The sequence below is a fragment of the Vulpes lagopus genome, chromosome 10, assembly GCF_018345385.1.
Source record: "Vulpes lagopus strain Blue_001 chromosome 10, ASM1834538v1, whole genome shotgun sequence".
NCBI classification, from domain to species: Eukaryota; Metazoa; Chordata; class Mammalia; order Carnivora; family Canidae; genus Vulpes; species Vulpes lagopus.
The window spans coordinates 15,820,450-15,840,839 of NC_054833.1; the positions used below are offsets into that span (position 1 = coordinate 15,820,450).

General features: G+C 42.3%; 1 protein-coding gene across 3 annotated transcripts in view; it reads right to left on the bottom strand.

Moving 5' to 3' along the window:
- GCNT2 (glucosaminyl (N-acetyl) transferase 2 (I blood group)) overlaps positions 1-20,390 on the bottom strand; it is an 83,311-nt gene that overhangs the window by 4,324 nt on the left and 58,597 nt on the right. For all 3 annotated transcript variants that reach the window (XM_041770401.1, XM_041770402.1, XM_041770400.1), the window contains exon 2: positions 3,062-3,154. In XM_041770401.1, coding sequence (XP_041626335.1) covers positions 3,062-3,154 — 93 coding nt within the window. The remainder of the gene's footprint in view (positions 1-3,061; positions 3,155-20,390) is intronic.

The window sequence follows — 20,390 nt, forward strand, 5'->3', positions numbered from 1 at the left end:
GATTAGAACAGAGGAGGGGCTGGCAGGACTTGTGATTAATCTGATGTGGCTGGGAGGAAGTACAGGGGAGAGTGGAAACCTCAGGGCACAGAAGCCAGAGGTATGGGAAGTCAGAGAGGAATGGGGGGCGGGGGGGGGGGGGAGTGGTGGTGCTGACAACTGAATACACAAGCAGTGTGCCCATGCTTAAGAAAATAAACGACAGATTGTTGCTGTGCAAGTGAAGTAGAAGTAGCACAGACAACTTGGTCTTCAGGCCAGAGGCAATCTTCACACACTTGGCAGAGGGAAAAGAATCACTACCCAGCAGCCCAGAAGGCAAGGCAGGAATGCATGGAGAGTGAGGGGATCACTTAGAGGAGCCTGCACAGAGCTGAGACCCCAGATGGTGACCCTAGTTGTGAGGATGCATAGCTTTTCTTCAGGACACAGGAAGGAACAATGAGAGGGTGAGATGGAGGGATGGGCATGACAAACTGGTATGGGGATTTTGATCAAATGTCTTGAAAAGGGACGCCTGGGTGGCTCAGTGGTTGAGCATCTGCCTTCAGCTTAGGCCATGATCCGGGAGTCCTGGGATCAAGCCCTACATCGGGATCCCCACAGGGAGCCTGCTTCTCCCTCTGCCTATGTCTCTGCCTCTCTCTGTGTCTCTCATGAATAAATAAATAAAATCTTTAAAAAAAAATAAATTAAAAAACCCCCACAAATGTCTTGAAAGTTCTTCCTCAAGTTGAAATCATTATCTTTTGAGAGTGGGAAAGGCCATTTTAGCGTAAGATTGAATTTATAAAGCAAGCAGGAAAGATGAAAAGGACACCAGGAAGATAATGAGATCCAAAAAAAAGAATAAGTAGGCAGCCAGGAGGGTCTAGCCTCTTGGGGCTGATTTTGGGACAATTCTCTAACAGTCTCCAGTAAGGCTTTGCTTAGGGAAACACACGTTGTAAAGCAGATGGTGGTAATTGTCAGGGATAGGAATTGACCTTGTAGGGTCAAATGCAGGGGAATCTGGAATGTTAAGTAAGAACAGCATGGGATGGCTGACCCAGTACACAGGCTGGACAAGGAGTCCTCTAATCAGAGGACCTGGTCATGAGCTGGATGTGCTCATTTCTCCTCTGGAGAAAATACGCTGAAGAGCAGACTGTATGGTGATGTGAGGGTGTTGCCCTCCACAGTGGAAGAGGACGCTCAGAAAGACAGGGGACGGGGACCGGGTGTGAAAAAGAGCGGTAGACAGGCAGCCGTTAGGAGGTTTTCCTCAGAAACATCAGGTCAATGAGATGCACCTGAGAGGGAAGCCAGAGGCTGCGGATGGACAGACAGGCAGACAAGTGGAGGAGGCCAAGCTTTGTAACCATGGGGAGCAAATGTCAAAGCCTCGCACCTACTTACTCACTTAACCACTCACTCACCTCCTGTTATGAGCTGAATTGTCCCCTTCCCCAAATTCGTATGTTGAAGTCCTAGCTCCCCCCACCCCCAGTACCTCAGACTATGACCGTATTTTAGACAGAGAGCCTTCAAAGAAATATTCAAGTTAAAATGAGGCCGTATAGGATGGGCTCTGATCCAATATGAGGGATGTTGGTATAAAAAGAGATGAGGACCCAGACACACCCAGAAGGAAGACAAGTCTCTCAGGAGAAAGCAAATCTGTAGCCACCTTGATCTCCAACTTCTAGCCTGCAGGAGTGTGAGGAAATAAATTTCTGTTTGTTTGTTTGTTTTTTTAAAGATTTTATTTACTTATTCATGAGAGACAGAGAGGCAGAGAGAGAGGCAGAGACAGGAGAAGCAGGGTCCATGCAAGGAGCCTGATATGGGACTCAATCCTGGGACTCTGAGATCACGCCCTGAGCTGAAGGCAGAAGCTCAACCACTGAGCCACCCAGGCGTCCCTAAATTTCTGTTGTTGAAGCCACCCCGTCTCTGGTACTTGGTTATGTTAGCCCCAGTTAATGAATACCATGCTCGCTATGTACCAGGCAAGAGAGTGAATGGACTGTATAAAGTCCAGGACTGATAAAAACCCTTCTTTATAAAGTTCTGTGGAAATGAAAAACTACTTAAACTTTCTCATTCTTGTTATTTGGAGAACTATCTCTTTTTAGTGTTGCCTGCCATCATGCAGCAAATTCCTCAGGGCCGGGAGGGGCAGAGGCTGGTGTGAGGGGTAGGGGAGGCTCCGGCTTGCCCTGTGGTGAGAGCATGATCTCACTTCTCATCCTGACCACTTTCCCTCCTAACCACTACACTCCCAAAAGGAACAGAAAGATGAATAAATAAGAATAAAGCAGAAACTAGCAAGAAAGTACCATGATAAGTTGAGCCTACCTCTATACCCCCTCATTGATCATGAGCTGGAGAACATCAGTGAGATACTTAAATTTACTTTTCTTTTCTTCTTCTTCTTCTTCTTCTTTTTTTAATTTAAGTAGGTTCCAAGCCCAGTGTGGAGCCCAACGTGGGGCTTGAACTCACAACCCTGAGGTCAAGACCTAAGTTGAAATCAAGAGTTGGCTATTTAGAACTGGAGGGTATTATGCTGAGTGCAGTAAGTCAGTCGGAGGACAAACAGTGTATGTTCTCATTCATTTGGGGAATATGAATAATAGTGAAAGGGAATATAAAGGAAGGGAGAAGAAATGTGTGGGAAATATCAGGAAGGGAGACAGAACATAAAGACTCCTAACTCTGGGAAACGAACTAGGGGTGGTGGAAGGGGAGGAGGGTGGGGGGTGGGGGTGAATGAGTGACGGGCACTGAGGGGGACACTTGACGGGATGAGCACTGGGTGTTATTCTGTATGTTGGTAAATTGAACACCAATAAAAATTAATTTATTAAAAAAAAAAGAGTTGGCCATTTAACCAACTGAGCCATGGAGGCACCCCCTAAATTGACCATGTCTTGAAGCCTCTGGTTACTCTAAGAACTCACAGATTATTCTAAATAAACCAGCAGTTCTCTCCATGAGAACCCCTGTATTCCACAATGACCTTCATGCCAACACCAACAAGCAAGTGCAGCCTCCAAGTGTGGAACTAATGGCTCACCATGGCAGCCTCCATGTTTATCTTCCATGTCAATCCACTTTATAGCTCTGAGGTTACCAGTCCACGATGCATTTGGCATGGATCCAGGGACACCTGCGTGTTAATAAAGAAGAAAAGCAGAAATGAGAACCAAGAGAGAAGGATGTCATCTCATCAACGAAGCCTCCAAGTTTTGCTTATTTTTTTTTGGTAGGTCATCTTTCAGGTTAAATTTTTAAATTTTCCATCATCAGTGCAAGACCTCAAAAGCTTACGGTATGAATATGTGGGGGTCATGAACTCTACCTTGCCACCAGTACAAAAAATACATATGTATATATATATATATATATATATTTTTTTTTTTGGTCATCACGTGTGCCCAAGTCTGCAAAATGAAGTTTAAGAAATACCATAGTGTGAAATCGTAATGCAGATAGCGGAGTTGGGGGATTTGGAGTTCTCTCTCAATGGCCTTTAACTGAATTGACTTTCAATCCTAATATTCTACAGCTTTGTGGGACTTTCCAGATGACTTCTATCTTAAAATGAAAGCTCAGGAAGTAGGCTGCCCTTTGTGCTCAGTGCTAATAAGTGAGAGAAGAGACGCCTAGGTGGCTCAGCGGTTTGGGGCCTGCCTTCGGCCCGGGGCGTGATCCTGGAATCCCAGGATCGAGTCCCACGTCGGGCTCCCTGTATGAAGCCTGCTTCTCCCTTTGCCTATGTCTCTGCCCCACTCCCCCTGTGTGTTCTCTCATGAATCAATAAATAAAATTAAAAAAAAAAAATAAGTGAGAGGACTTCCAGGGCTACTCTTACATGAAGTTGCAATATTAGGCATACAGAAGGAAAATAGTTTGTTCACTACTTATAAACTCAAATCCCTTAACACAGTACCCTTTATAAAATTATTTTAAAATTTTTACACCCAACGTGGGGCCCAAACTCATGACCCCAAGATCAAGAGTTGCACGCTCCACTGACTAAGCAGCCAGGCGCTCCCAACACATGATCCTTTTTTATTGGTTAAAGTGCTTTTTGAGCATTTGGTGTTGCCAAGCATTGTGCTAGGCCCTGGGGAGAGAGAAACAGAGACAGAGACAGAGAGAGAGAAGGAAGACATGATTCTCCAACACCCAGTGCAGATGACCTGTTGACCTAAAGTAGTAGGTTTCAAGGTTTGAGTTTCTCCTAGGATGATTGCACTGACCTATACCCAACTTCTCTATTTCTTTCAGCTGTTCTTTGGCCAAAAGTTTAGTGGCTAACCCATTATGTAACTCGTTATCTAACTCATCTTTGAAATGTAAAGAGCGTTAAAAAAGGAGAGGAGGACTTTAGGTCACCATCTGGCTAAGCCAGGGCTTTTCCACCTTGGCATTATTGACACTTTAGATGGGATAATTCCTTGTGGTAGGACCTGCCCTGTGCATTGTATGATGCTTAGCAACATGCCTGGACCCCACCCATCAGATGCCAGTAATACATACCCCTCAATTTTAACAATCAAAAAACATCTTCAGGTGTTGCCAAATATCTCTGGGAGGAAGTGGGAGTGGGCAAAACTGCCCCATTTGAGAAACACTGTGCTAAACTATTTCTTTTCTTTTCTTTTTTTTTAGTATTTAATTATTTATTAGAGGGACCATGAGCAGAAGGGGCAGAAGGAGAATCCCAAGCCGACTCCCCACTGAGTGTGTAGCCCTATGCAGGGCTTGATCCCAGGACTCGAAGATCATGACCTGAGCCAAAATCGAGAGTCAACTGATTCAGCCATCCAGCTGAATAAAGGAAGCTGCCCCTGTGCTAAACTATTTCAAATTACCCTCTCCACTCAGTAAATTTTGGATAAGTCACAGAGATTAAAGGGTCTATTTAATTCAGAGAGTAATTTTACCCCCAAAGATTTCCATTTCTGGAATGCAAGTATATGGGAATCAAAGGTAAATGCAACAGAAGAATAAATACTTTGCTTCATAAGAGCTCCAACAATTTTTCACCAGTGGGCACTGCAATCTGAATCTGAATGTCATTTTGATGTAATGGCACCATACGCATGACATCTGTACCCAGACTGCAATAGTCCTTTCTCAGAAGACCCAGTAGGCGGAATAATGCCCCTCCCCATGACATACATTCAAGTCTAGATCCTAATCTCTGGAACTTGATATTATGTTATGTTACAGGGCAAAATGGAATTCAGTTTGCTAATCAGGTGACCTTAAAATAATAGGAGATTATCCTGAATTATCCAGGCTGGCCCAGCCCAATGCAATCACGAGGATCTTTAACAGTGGTCTTGGTTTTTTTTCTTTTTTTCTTTTTTTTTCTTTGTGTGTGTGTGTGTGTGTGTGTGTGTGTGTGTGTGTGTGTTTACCATTTGAAGGTAGAGAAAGGAGCTAAGGAACATGGGAACATGGGTGGACATTAGAAGCTGATAAAGGCCCAGATCCTAAGAAAGGAATGGAGCCCAGCTGATGCTGTGGTTTCAGTCTGGTGAGACCCACGTCAGACTCCTATCCTACAAAATTATAAGATAATACATTTGTGTTTAAACTGCTAAGTCTGTGGTAGTTTGTTCCAATGGCAAATAAAAAAATTAGTATACATACTAATGAGAAAAATATTATCTAAGATGATAGATATTTTTTAATAACTGAGCAAAACCAATATCTTTCCTAAAGTTTAATTGGATTAGGCACATAAACATGTTTCCTCTTTAGAAACATTAATAAAAATGTGCATTTTCAGAAGAAGAAAGCTCTGTGCTTTTGCCCTGATGTCACATGACATTATATGATGATCTAAATCAAGAATTGTACCAAGGTCTCCCAATTAAAATTAAATTTTGCATAACCTTTCAATGTAAATGGCATGAATCCTTACCCTAAGGGCTTGCTATAAGACAGATTCTTTTCTATTCGCTGCCAAACTCAGAAAGTTTGCTTAGAAATATTGAGCGGTCCCCAAGAAAAATACCATTTATTTAGCAATATTTCTATTGCTTTGATTTGCATTTATTACTTTAAAAATCACTGTAGCAAAAAAAAAAAAAAAATCACTTTAGCATTTGCCTTTCCCAAAAGAAGCTTCCTTTATTCTGCTGCTGAGTACTCCAGGTGGGGGTGGGGTGGGGGTGGGTGGGGTGGGGTGGGGGGGAGCTTTCCTGCCATTGGGCACCAGGCAGGGAGTCTCATGCCTGTTGGGCATCAAGGTGGTGGGAACTTCAAGGTGCTCTCTGGAAGCTCCTGAGCCCAAGCCCCTGGCCAAGGGACACAGGCAGGAAGTGTCTAGTGCACCAGGGCAGGTGCCGCACAGGTGTTACAATGTACACATTGATAACGAATAAAACAAGCCTTGGTTAAGTTAGGGGGGGGGGGGGACCAGGAAACAAAGAGATAATGTGGTATATTTACTTGTGCCAGCAAGATTAGCTGACACGGAAGTGATGTTTATGAGTCTGTTTTAATGAAAAGCTACCGCAGAGGAGTGTGAAAAACACGCTACCATAACATCAAGTCCCTACTTTCCTTTATATGATTACAGTCTTGAAAGGACAAGGTATTCTTTTCCTCATTCATTCTTACCAATATTGATCATCATAAACAGACTCTTCCTCAAAAACACATTTCATTATTCTAGAGATAAGACGGTGACATTTATAATTAATGACCACTGTCTGTAAAATACACACACAACTGTGTGAACCTCCTGCTCATGGAATTACAAACCTCAACTTTCTTTCTTTCTTTCTTTCTTTCTTTCTTTCTTTCTTTCTTTCTTTCTTATTTATTTATTTAATTAATTTATTTATGATTTTATTCATTTCCTTGAGAGAGAGAGAGCACAAGCAGGGGGAGCAGCAGACTCCCTGCTGAGCAGAACCTGATGTGAGGATTGATCCCAGGACCCTGGAATCATGACCTGAGCCGAAGGCAGATGCTTAACCAACTGAGCCACCCAGGTGCCCTGAAACCTCAACTTCTATACTTTCTGTTTAATGACAAATCTCAAGCACGTCTGTTTAAATACTACTCATATCCATGCATACAAAATTACCTTCTTTTTGTTATATATGTATTTTAAAGATTTTATTTATTTATTCATGAAAGACACACAGAAAGGCAGAGACGTAGGCAGAGGGAGAAGCAGGCTCCAGGCAGGGAGCCTGATGTGGGACTCCATCCTGAGACGGCGGGTCACGCCCTGAGCCAGGGGCAGGTGCTCAACCGCTGAGCCACCCTCGTGTTCCTTGGTATATTTTTTTATTGGAGTTATGATTTGCCAACATATAGTACAGCACCCAGTGCTCATCCTGTCAAGTGCCCCCCTCAGTGCCCGTCACTCACTCTATCCCCCTGCCCACCTCCCCTTCCACTACCCCTTGTTCAAAAATTATATTTTTAAAAGTAGAAGAGGGGAGAGGGACAAAGTCAAATTGTACTGTGTCTTCTCTTGCAAAGAATCCTGAGATCCAGAAATACTGGTCAGGAGGGGGCACAGCCTCTGGCTTTGCAAGTGTGGTGGCTGCAGGCCCGGGCACTTGGGCATCCCCTGGGAGCTCGTTAGAAATGCTGAACCTCAGGGGCACCTGGGTGGCTCAGCGGTTGAGCATCTGCCTTCCCCTCAGGTCATGATCCCGGGGTCCTGGGATCGAATCCCGCATCGGGCTCCCTGCAGGGAGCCTGCTTCTCCCTCTGCCCGTGTCTCTGTCTCTCTATGTGTCTTTCATGAATAAATAAATAAAATCTTAAAAAAAAAAAAAAAGGGGGAGTTGAATGTCAGACATTCCGCACCAGAATGGGCATCTTCACAAAGATCCCCAGAACCTCCTGGCACACGAGCAAATCTGAGGCACTCTGGGCTGTAACCAGCATTGCAAAGCGGACACAGCTTCTGTCTCCTGTCTCCCTGAGGCCCCTCCCTCAGCCTTCACCAGGTTGCCATCTACCTTTTCTCTCTCCTTTGCCTGCATTTTGCCCTCCTGAAGACATCTGGTACTATGTACCTGCCATCCTTCAGTTAATTTAACAAACCTGTCCCCACCTCAGGGAACACAGGCCTGTGAGCAGACCTCTCAAATTATCACTTCCTTGAAGACGAGCAGCCCACCTCATGTGGGAAAGGCCACTTTGAGCAGAAAATGGGTCCTCATGGTGCCTTTGGCTTCACAGCTTTGCGCCCACGGGGGATTCTCGGTCCCAGGTAAGGGAGTGAGCGAGTGTGGCACACAAGGGCTGCCCATCAACTCAGTCCCTGGGGATGACGGTAGGACTGCTTAGCTTGTCTGTGGGTAAGACAGGCCTGCTTGCCATCTTGGTTTCCCACCAGGTCACTGTACTTGGAGGTGTAATCATGCTCTACCTCTCGGTATCAAAAAGTATTTTTGATACCCTCTTAGCCCGGGCCAACCTGTTTCAGTTTGCCCTACAGCAATTGCTTAAGTGGCCATCAATCACCCAATTCTCCATATGGGGCCTTCCAAGGAGCTGAGGGAGGTGATGAAACTCTCAACAAGACTTCTGGTGACTCCAGCTCTAATATCAACTCAATGTGTACGCTTTTTTTTTTTTTTTTAAGATAATGTGTCAACATCCATATGCTCCTCTACCTCCTAAAAGTATCTACTAAGCATAATTTTCTCCCAGAGATTGACCTGAAGCAGACACCACCCCTAGCCCAACTCATACATCCCATCATGGAACACACTGGCCTTCTCACTGGGATTGGGGGACTTAGCCCTTACCCCAGCTTTGTCACTAACCAGCTGTGCACCCTGGAACATCATTTAACTCCACACAGACTCACCTTTCAAATGAAGTATAGAACAGATCAGTGGTTTTTCAGCCTTTTAGACTGCAATCCACAGAAAAACAACTCGCAGGCACACACGCGTACATGAAGTAAACAAGAGTTTCACAAACTACTTAGGCGTATTACGTGCGATGCACTTGTTTATGTTGTATTATTTCCTCATATTAAAAATTCTGGTCTACACCTACTAAAGTGATTTCTGGATCCACTTATGGGAAAGAGTGCTTCTTAAAGATACTGGACTGGATGACTGTGTTATTATTGCTGTTATGACTACGCTCATTATTACTTGCCAGGGTTCTAGGAGGGTAGTTATGAGGTAGATGGATAAAGTCTACCCTCAATTCACCAGTCTCCTAGGAAGGGTCTATTTTGCATTATTTCTAGGATAGGACAAAAAGAAGGCAGCAGTATCATCAGAGAAACCACTTTAAGCTATAAACCCCAATTCTCTCATTTGCTCTTCATAGGCTTCTTTAAACAAAATATTTGAGATGAGTTTACACAATAATCAAGAATGTTTTTCTTGGAGCTTAGCCACTATTAGTCAAATAGCTGCATTTGTTGAATAAATGAATTCTTTGAAATGCAAGCTTTATTTATATTGACTTGAGTTTCTCCTTGTTCTTACACAGGGTGGTCCTCATTTTGGGAAACCTACTTGTGGTAACAAATTCCAGAAACTGCGTCTTACCGATGCTCAGATATATACTTTTTAATGTATTGAACAAACAAGGAGTTTTGTTTTTAAATGTCAAAAGCCAATGCCGATGTCAGTGTATTGACAAGGGTTTTCTCATAAATTACTGGTGGTGCTCTAAGTTGTTATAACTCTCGAAAATCAATTGGGAAGTATGTAGGGAAAGCGACTATAATCCCCAATTCCCTTTGGCCCTTTAAACCAACAGCTGCAAAATAAGCGGAGGAACTAAGATTTTAAGTGTAAGTATCTGTATACGAAGATGTCCATTTTGACATTATTTGCACATAATGATGAACAGCACGGGCTTTGAGGTTAGAGTCAACATTTCAAATCCTTATCTTTGCTATGACTGGTTGTATGACTTTGAACAGTTAGCAATCTCTTTAAGATATCATGTAGTAATCTTCAAAACCTTACAGGGTTTTGTGAATATTAAATGAGAGAATGTGGGGCACCTGGGTGGCTCAGTGGTTGGGCATGTGCCTTGGGCTCAGGTCGTGATCCCAGGGTCTTGGGACTGAGTCCTACATCGGGCTCCCTGCTCAGTGGGGAGTCTGCTTCTCCCTCTGCCTATGTCTCTGCTCTCACCCTGTGTCTCTCTTGAGTAAATAAATGAAATCATAAATAAAAAATAATAAATAAATAAATAAATAAATAAATAAATAAATAAGAGAATGTATGTGTTGTGCTTAGCACAGGGCTTGGCATACTTCACTAAATAAGTGGTCGAAAGCATAATCCCTCTATTAAAATCATGGGGAAAGCTGTAGCTGTGGAAGAGATTGCTTCTTTACTAGAAGCAGAAGCAAGTTTACCCACCTTGGTGCTATGGACATCTGGCTGGATAATTGCTGTGGGGGCCTGTCCTGTGCTTTGGAGGATGCATAGCAGCCGCCCTAGTCTCCCCTGATCTATCTGCCCTAGAAGCCATCAGCAGTCCCCACACCTGTCCCACCCTCCTATCTCCCACTCCCTGCCCTGGTGATAACCCAAAATGTCTTCAGATGTAGCCAAATGTCCCCTGGGAGGCAAAACTGCCCTGACTGAGAACATGAAATTATACATTATTAATAAAATCATGTAAATATTTGTGCATAAAATGAACATATTCTTTTTAGTTTACAAAACCTTCTTTAATGTTCTTGCTTTTATACTTCTAATATGTTTATTTATGGACCTCCAAGGCTTACTGGCTTTGCTGACTTAGTAACTGTACTTGCAAATATCCTAAGACTAATTCAACAAAAGAAAAAGAAATGCACAATGTTCACTGGTGATTCACTTTAACAACAACGACAAAAAAAAAAAAAAAAAAAAAAAAGGAAAACTACCTAATAGGGAAATGTAGTTTGGAGTAATGCGTAGCCTTTTCATTGTTGGTTGGGGTCATGTGCAGCAATAAAAAGGTACGTTTTTGTTTTTACCTACAAAGTGTTGCTCGTTACTCAGCTAGGATTTTTAACACACAAAACTTACTAAAAGAGATTCTGTCTTGTTTCCTATGGATATTTTCTAGAGTTCTGCTGTCTTTGAGATCACAGCATAGTATCCTTAAAACGACACCCGTCGGGGCTCCTGGGTGGCTCAGTGGTTGAGCATATGCCTTTGGTTCAGGTCCTGATCCCGGGGTCCAGGGATTGAGTCCCACATCGGGCTCCCTGCATGGAGCCTGCTTCTCCCCCTGCCTGTGTCTCTGCCTCTCTCTGTGTGTCTCTCATGCATAAATAAATGAAATCTTTAAAACAGAACAAAACAAAACAAAAAAACCCCACAACACCTCCAGTTACTGTCAACAAATTGATTCTTCTTTGGTTGTAAAAGGAAAAGATGAAATGAGTAAAGGAAGAAAAACCCAGAATTTTAGACTTGAAGGGATTTTAGACATTTTAATGTGCTCTAATATTTTAACATATTCCTTCTCATTGGCATGCTGTGAAAACTAGAGCCTAGGAAACTTAAGTGAATTGCCCAGGCGTGTGGACGTACTAAATAACTTACTGATTTTTTTTTTCAAGATCAATTACCCAGTTACTCAGTTTTCTTGAATGTTTCTTGTGTTCTAGACTAGATGTTGAGGGTAAAGCTATGAACGAGATGTTCTTGGAGCCTTTGGCCTACTGTAACCAGAAGGGCTTATATTTATTAATATTTCTACTAGCACCTCAGACACCTATATTTGTCTTTCCTGGAGAGTGAAGAACAGAGAAGGTCAGTGACACATTTAGGAAGGTGGAAAATCTTTGACCCAGAGCAGTTGACGTTTCACTACAATCCTGACCTAAAGGCTGACCTTGATCCATTGACCCTCTGCCTACTTTTCTCTTTGGCTGCTTATCACCTTTACATCTTGTGAAATACTCTTTTAATTATGGCACATTTTTCTAAGACAGTGAAGACCTTCAGTTTCACTACTTCCAGGCTAACAGGCTGTCAACTTGCCTTTCTTTCCTCCACTAAACCATGTGACAGTTTTCAAAATCCTTCACTTTCCCAATGAACCCAAACCCACTAGTGAATCCCTTCCAGCCAAGAGTTGGCCATTTGGTGCAGTAAGGGAGCCCCCAACTGATTTCCAATGGACCAGGGGTTCTTTAAACTCTACGTGGCTTATAACAGTGATGATTCCCTTTGCTGGCACTGTCCTAATTCAGGGCCTTGAGATCTCTCACCAAGAGAATTATGATTGCCTCCACTCTGTTCACTTCATTGGCGATGCCACTACATGGCTTTTTCTATAATCAGCGTTGACCTTGTGCCCTCCTCTTTTATTTTATTTTATTTTTTAATTTTTTAAAAAAATTTTATTTACTTATGATAGTCACACACACACACACACACACACAGAGGCAGAGACACAGGCAGAGGGAGAAGCAGGCTCCATGCACCGGGAGCCCGACGTGGGATTCAATCCCGGGTCTCCAGGATCGCGCCCTGGGCCAAAGGCAGGCACTGAACTGCTGCGCCACCCAGGGATCCCCCGTGCCCTCCTCTTTTAGTGAGGGATGCAGGAGTACTTTGAACCTCCGGCCCTGTGTCTGTTTCTTCAAGCCACTCTGAGATGCTTACCCACCAACCACTCATCCCCCAACAAATGAAAGCACATTCAGACTTGCCATCATCCCAAACCTCTCCTGTGGGTACCCATCCTACATCTTACAAGAATTGACTCCTTACACCATTACTCATTTTACAGGGCTGCTTCTGCCCCCACCCCCCCACCCCTGGACCTGGTGTGACATTTATCTCCTTCCTCAAAAGCTTGACTCTCAACTGGTATTTTTAACTTTTTTGCTTCAGACTGTCCCTAGTCAAGCAGCCAGCCCCAGCTAGCTCCTCAGAACCGAAACCCTATCTGGGACCATTAGTTCGATGCTATCGTTCGCATCTGGCCAAGAAGATATCGAAATACTGACCATGACAACAAAAGGATTGTTTCGATCCTGTCCCTAGACTACACACAGCAGACTGGCAGCTCATAAGCCACATCCGATCGCAGGCCTATTTGGTTCAACCCTCGTAGAAGTGGAGGTTGAACACTGAAAAAAAACCCAGAAGGTTCCCCACAGAAGTTTGGACTGCCAGTGTCCCTTGACAACAATTCTCTGGGGCTTTAAGAAGCCAGGAAATCTCCTACCACCCTGGTCCCCCACCATGCTCCACTCACTCATATTGTCTATCCGGCCCTGTCAACATGTAGTTTGTAATACTCAGTTTCTAGACCTCATCTTTCACGCTGCTCACCTCACCGTGCATCACTGTCCACACACACTGGGCTGTCCTGCCACCCTTTTGGGAATTCCTGAATTGGTCTTCCATCTTCACTGGTCAGGGGTAAGGTCCAGATACTGGTGTTTTTGAAAATGCCCATATTATTTTAATGCATAGCTAGAGTAGAGAACACTTGTGCTTCACAGAATATTTTACTGAACATCTCTTCGTAAGGATAATACTTTTTAGCTTCTCAAATACCAACCATTGTGCCTCAGTAAGGAGAGATTTCATTTTTCACCAGATAAAGCAATTTTAAGTTTTAGGGATTGTAAAAGCACAGAAAAGTTCAAAGAGACCAGTTGTTTATTTTCCAGCTCCCCCAAATTAGCCAGTGTCAAGCTTTCTGGCACATCCGCTTGGTGAATCTTTCCTTTTTCTCTTCCGAAAAATATGACTCATTAATTTGTGAAAAACTGAACCCTGGTCATTAGAATGGGTTCAAATAATGCATAAAAGTACAAAGAACAAAAGTGAAAGTTAAAAAAAGAAACTAAAATGTTACAAAATCTTACACCTACAGATAACAATCATTAAGAAAACACAATTTCATAAGAAACAAGTGTTGAGGATGTGGAGAAAGAGGAACCCTCATGCACTGTTGGTGGGAACGCAAACTGGTGCAGCCATTGTGGAGAACAGTATGGAGGTTCCTCAAAAAGTTAAAAATAGAACTACCCTATGATCCAGTAATTGTGCTACTTACTGGCTATTTACCCGAAACCCACAAAAATACCCTGCTATTTCTAGCAACATTATTCACAATAGTCAAATTATGAAAGCAGCCCAACAAGTGTCCATCAATAAATGAATGGATAAAGATGTGGCTTTTACTTAGCTACAAAAAAGAATGAAATCTTGGGGGATCCCTGGGTGGCTCAGCAGTTTAGCGCCTGCCTTTGGTCCAGGGCGTGATCCTGGAGTCCCGGGATCGAGTCCCGCGTCAGGCTCTGGCATGGGGCCTGCTTCTCCCTCCTCCTGTGTCTCTGCCTCTCTCTCTCTCTCTCTCTCTCTCTCTCTCTCTGTGTGTATATCATGAATAAATAAATATATAAATCTTAAAAAAAAAGAAATCTTACCATTTGAAACTATATGGATGGAGCTAGAGGATATTATGCTTAGTAAAATACATCAGTCAGAGAAGGACAAATACCATGATTTCACTCATACATGGAATTTCAGAAACAAACAAACAAAAAATGGGCAAAAAGAGAGAGAGAAACCAAGGAACAGGGTGATGTATGGCAGTGTTGAATCACTATATTGTACACCTGAAATTAATACAGCACTCTATGTTAACTATACTGGAATTTTTTTTTTTTAAAAAAAGCATTTCATAAAGCATCTTCTTAGACAAATAAATACTTCCATGTCACCTTAAGACTTCAACACAGCTATTAACTAGTTGACTAACCTATATTGGATATAGATTGCAAATAACCTTTCACAAGTGGCTTTTACCATGGGGTGCTGGGGCGGGCACCTGGTGGCTCAGTCAGTTAAGCGTCCAATTCTTGATTTCAGCTCAGGTCATGATCTTAAGGTCATGAGTTCAAGCCCTGAGATGGGCTCTACACTGCTGAGTGTGGAGCCTGCTTAAGATTCAATCTTTCTCTTTCTCCCTCTCTCTGCCCCTCCTCTGCTCACATGCATGCTTTCTCTCACTCTCTCTCTCTTAAAAAAGAGACTGGCAGCTCATAAGCCACATCCGATAGCAGGCCTTAAAGAGAAAGAAAGAGAGAGAGAGAGAGAGAGAGATGGGTTAGGGTTCTTTAAATGAGTCTGGACAGTCCTTATGTACACATTTACCACTTTCATAGGTTTATCAATTCAAAAAACTGTTTCCTTAGGACTTAAGTTTTGATAGATTCTAGAAATGAGAGATTCTGTTGTGACTTACAACATATAAACATCAAGTACTATCATTTTCTCTGTGATTTAAACAAATAGATATTTGCAGCTTCAATTAAGTTATTTGCCCTTCCACTTAGCGGGATGAGCACCGGGTGTTATGCTATATGTTGGCAAATTGAACTCCAATAAAAAAAAATTTAAAAAAAAGTTATTTGCCCTTCAAGTGGCATTTCCTAAATTTTATGTGACTCTTTCAGATAAAAGCATTCACCAGATAGACCTCTTCTCACTCCATTACACGATAAAGGATTTCATGTCAGGGTCGCTCTCTATTGGAGTCACCAGAGCATAGCATGCCCTGTACTACTTCATTTGTTGTCTGGGAAAAGGTTCTTAACAAATCCATTAGACAAATTTTCATCTTGTCCAGGAAACACTATCTCCTTCACCTTCAAAACAAGGACCAGGCTACAACCAGTTGGACGTAAATCAAGAATTATTCGTAAATTGTAAAACATTCCTTCTAATTCCATGTAAATGCAGCCAAATAAAAAATCATGCTGGCATTAAGACTTGTCTAATTTTAATCCTTATTTTCAACCCAAGACAGGTCCAAAGGAGTTAAAGGTCAGTGGTAAGTTCCATTTGTTGCTGCATGTACCGGGGTATATATAAAGGTTGCTAATTCTGGAAACTAAGTGCCTATCTATAGCAAGCCATCTTTTATACAGAACTGGAGAAGTAGTTCTTCTGTTTACAATCTTCTGCAAATATGAGAAACATCTAAATAAACTTTCAAAAGAGAAGAAACATGGGAGGAAGAGTCTTGGGATGTGCCCTGGGTATGTGGGTATCCCCCACCCTCCATCCCCTTTCCTGCAACCCCTCTTCTGCAGCAGTTTTTAGAAAAACAGAAAGTCACAGGATGGGCCTAGCATTTCTTCTGGAAACACCTATTGAACCTGAACATTTGGATAAGAAGCACTGGGCTACAATTCAAAGTTACATAACAACACAAAGACAGGCAAAAGTCATTTAAGGGGTGGGGATGGCTGCCACTCTTGGAAGTGCCTGGAAGGGTTTCCTGGAGTGTTAGCTTTAACATATATTCTTGTGCAGGTTACTCAGGTAAGGACCAGCTTGAAAATTCAGTGATCAATTCCAATAAGTCCAGTTTTATGTATATGTAATATTTTAGTAAAAAGTTTAGGAATGTTATTGATGTGAAGGAATGTGGTATTTTTATAAATTTGTAAAATAAAAGATGAGACTTCAAAGAAACTTTGGCCCCTTCGGTTCCTTGCCTGCCCCCTTTCCTCTGCCCAGGGTCATCCTTGGGATCACAGTGCCCATTTTGAGTGTCCAGCTTTCAGTTTTCGAGGCCCTGATTTTTAAGTACTTGATTTCTATGTTAATTATTTCAATATTTTAGAAACTCTGATTTACGGACATATTTAGATCAAGACCAATAACTAATACATCGTTCAATTTATAGTAAAAGATAAACTCAAGCCACCTACAAATCTAGACAAATCTTCTATATGAGTTTTTTTGTTGGTTTGTTTTTTAAGTAGGCTCCACACCCAATGGGAGGCTTGAACTAACAACCCTGAGATTAAGAGATTAAGAGTTGCATCTTCTACCTACTGGGCCAGCCAGGCGCCCCACCAAATGAGTTCTGATAAGAGATCATATTGGGATGTTGTGACTTGCTCATTATGATGTCCTCGTATGCTGACTGAAAGGACTCACAATGGAAGTTTTGTGAGTCACTTGTTTCTGGAATAAAAGTGAAATAGCTTTTGTTATTCATATATTCTTCCAATTAAGTTTGTGATGTTACAAATTAAGTTTGTTATTATTGGATTAAGTCCCAATAAACCCACTCTAAATGGAAAATATCAAGCTGAAGGGCGTCTGGGTGGCTCAGTCAGTTAAGTATCTGCCTTTGGCTCAGGTCATGATCCTGGGGTTCTGGAATCAAGTCCCACATCGGGCTCCTCACTCAGTGGGGAGTCTGTTTCTCCCTCTCCCCCCTGCTCATGCTCTCTCTCACTCTGTCTCAAATAAATAAATAAAATATTTTTTTAAAGTTAAAAAAAAAGGAAAATATCAAGTTGAAATACATTTAATACACCTAACCTATGGAACATCAATGCATAGTCTAGCCCACCTTGAAAATGCTCAAAATACCCATATTGCCTTTGGTAGGGCAATATCACCTAACACAAAGCCTATTTGTTTTTGAGGGTTTTTAAAAAATATTTTATTTATTTGTTTATCAGTGAGAGAGCACACAAGCAGAGGGAGTGTCAGGCAGAGGGAAAGGGAGAAGCAAACTCCCCACTAAGCAGCAAGCCCCATGTGGGGCTGAAACTAAAAGAGGAAAATCAGAGAGGGAGATAAACCAGGAGAGACTCTTGACTCTGGGAAACAAATTGGGAGTGGCTGTGGAGGGGTGGGAGGATACAGGGTAACTGGGTAACGGGCATTAAGGAGGACACGTGACGTGATGAGCACTGGGTGTTATACTCTATTGGCAAATTAAATTTATAATTTTTTTTTTTTTATGATAGTCACAGAGAGAGAGAGAGGCAGAGACACAGGCAGAGGGAGAAGCAGGATCCATGCACCGGGAGCCTGATGTGGGATTCGATCCCGGGTCTCCAGGATCGTGCCCTGGGCCAAAGGCAGGCGCCAAACCGCTGCGCCACCCAGGGATCCCCGGCAAATTAAATTTAAATTAAAAAAATAAAAATTCCATTTTGTAGTGTAACAATAAAATTTTTCACTTGAGAAAAATTAATATTATTTTGTTGATGAATTCCGAACACGTTTATAGAATCTGACCATTAGCATCTATATTTCAGTATTAGATAACATATATATCAAAATGTTACAGCCTTTTTGCTCCAAAATCTAGAGAATTTCAGAGAGAAATTGTGAGAACCACTCAATGGACAGACCATTGTATTATGACTTGGAAGTCCCATCTTCAAGACCCACTTCAGCTGCTAACGCAGGTGACCCAAACGAATCACCTCACCTTCCTGGGCTTGGTTTCTCTAAGCCTAAATGATGGCAATATCCCTTCCAACTCCAGAATGAAATTACACAAAGTCATCTTGTTTTTCGTGAAGTCACTGTTCCAAGTTCTTTACTCTTTCTAGTATGGTCCATTTAAACCAAAACCAAAAGCAAAACCACATTCAGTGAGTACCTTCTTTTGTGTGTCAGGAGGGGCATTCCAGGCTTTAGAGCTACGACTGGAGTTATAAGTTACTAGTTCTAGAGTTATGGTACAGGTTAAGAGTTACTACTTTATTTATGTCTTTCAACACATGCCTCCTTTCCCATCACTACCATGAGATTAGCGGTATCATGCTCTGGTTAAGGAAATGAAGTATGAAGAATTGAAGGGATTTGTCCAACATCACAAGATAGAAGAAGCCATGATTTGAGTCCCCTCTCTTTTGAGGGAAGGGGACCCACATACTTCATTCTACCCCAGTTCTCAATTCCATGTGGACCACTGGAGGACTCTGAAGGTCAATGAGGCCAAGTCTCTTTCATTCAGCACCCCCTTACTACACGTGTCCTTATTTGTTTTTTAGTGTTTTTAAAAACATTTTTTAATGAAGAAATAATCCCATTCCAAAATACAGACACACAATCAAATAGCTTAATCACTTCACAATATAAAATGTCCCCAGGAGGTTCCAACACATACATGCACACACCACAAACACACACACAACTCAATGGATGGAAGTTGACAGGGAGATGGACCAAATGTCCCTTACTGAGACACCTTGTTTCAGGGAGGCACCTCATTCTAGAGGAGACAATAGTGCTTTTTTTTTTTTTTTTCACTTGGGGCAGAGAGAGGAGATTCAATTTATCTGTAAGTTGCAGGTATCCTCACAAGTCAAGATGTCAACATAGATGTAGGATTGTTGTTGTTCACCTGTTTCTTTGCCCCTAAGCACGAGTTTGCGCACCTACCCATGATGCATGTTGAGACAAGCACTCTCACTAACGAGTGTCCTACCATCAGTTACTCTGTTCCTCTTATTTTCCCACACGGAACAGTAGTATTGGAAGGTGAGGGGAGGGGGAAATTCAAGCTGATTCTGAGTTCTAGAAAATCGTCCAGATCCCTTGTAGTAATTTCAGAAGTCTCTGCATCATAGAAAACTTGCATTTTTCCAGTACCTGATGTCTCTTAATGAGGACAATTGGGTGGAATAAAGAAACAAAACCAAAATAAAAAACCTCACAGTTATTAGTACTTACCAGGCACCAGGCACCATTTTTGGCAACTGATACGTATTACCGCACATAATTCACTGACAATGGTAGGTACGATTATCGTCCCATTTTACAAACACAGAAACTGAGATTCAAGTGATTATATCATTTGTCTCAAATTGTATACAGTAGGAATCTGCAAAACTGCATTTGAAGCCACGCAGTCTGGCTCCAGAGAGCCTCACGGCTCTGCCTAGCTCAGTATTTATGGGTGTGCCCAGAAAATACTCTCCAGAAACAAGGAGAAATGTGCCCTTCTTACATGGTCCAGTGGCTGGAGTTTGAAGAACTTGTAAAAAGGAAAATGAAACATTCACACCAGGCTCATGACACTTGTCCATTTCTTTAGTATTCTGCTGTTTTTAGGTGTGTGGTGTGACGTGTTTAAAAACTCAAAGTCCACACACTGCTATTCTAATTCTTTTTTTTTTTTTTAAAGATGTATTTATTTACTTCAGGGGGGTGAGAGAATGAGGGGTGGGAGGGGAAGATAGGGAGGGAGAGAGAGAATCTTAAGCAGACTCCCTGCTGAGCTGGGAGCCCTACATGGGCCTGGATCCCACAGCCCTGAGATCATGACCTGAACCAAAAATCATGAGTCAGAGGCTTCAGGGACTGAGCCAACCAGGTGCCCCTGCTGTTCTGATTCTTGAGTGTCCTTGGGAGTCATCTAAAACTCTCACTGTTAGAGCTACCCAGAGATTCTTCTTGCTCTTTTACAAACATCTTTGAAAAGAAATAGTAGCAAGTCAGAGCCACTGCTGTGAAATGCATTATTCTACATATATATATTTTTTGGTGGGTTGGGTGGGGGAGTTTAATTGAATTCTATGAGAACAAGTGATAATGGAAAATACATTCATATGTAGCTGACAGCAAAAGATCCTTGTGTCATTTCCA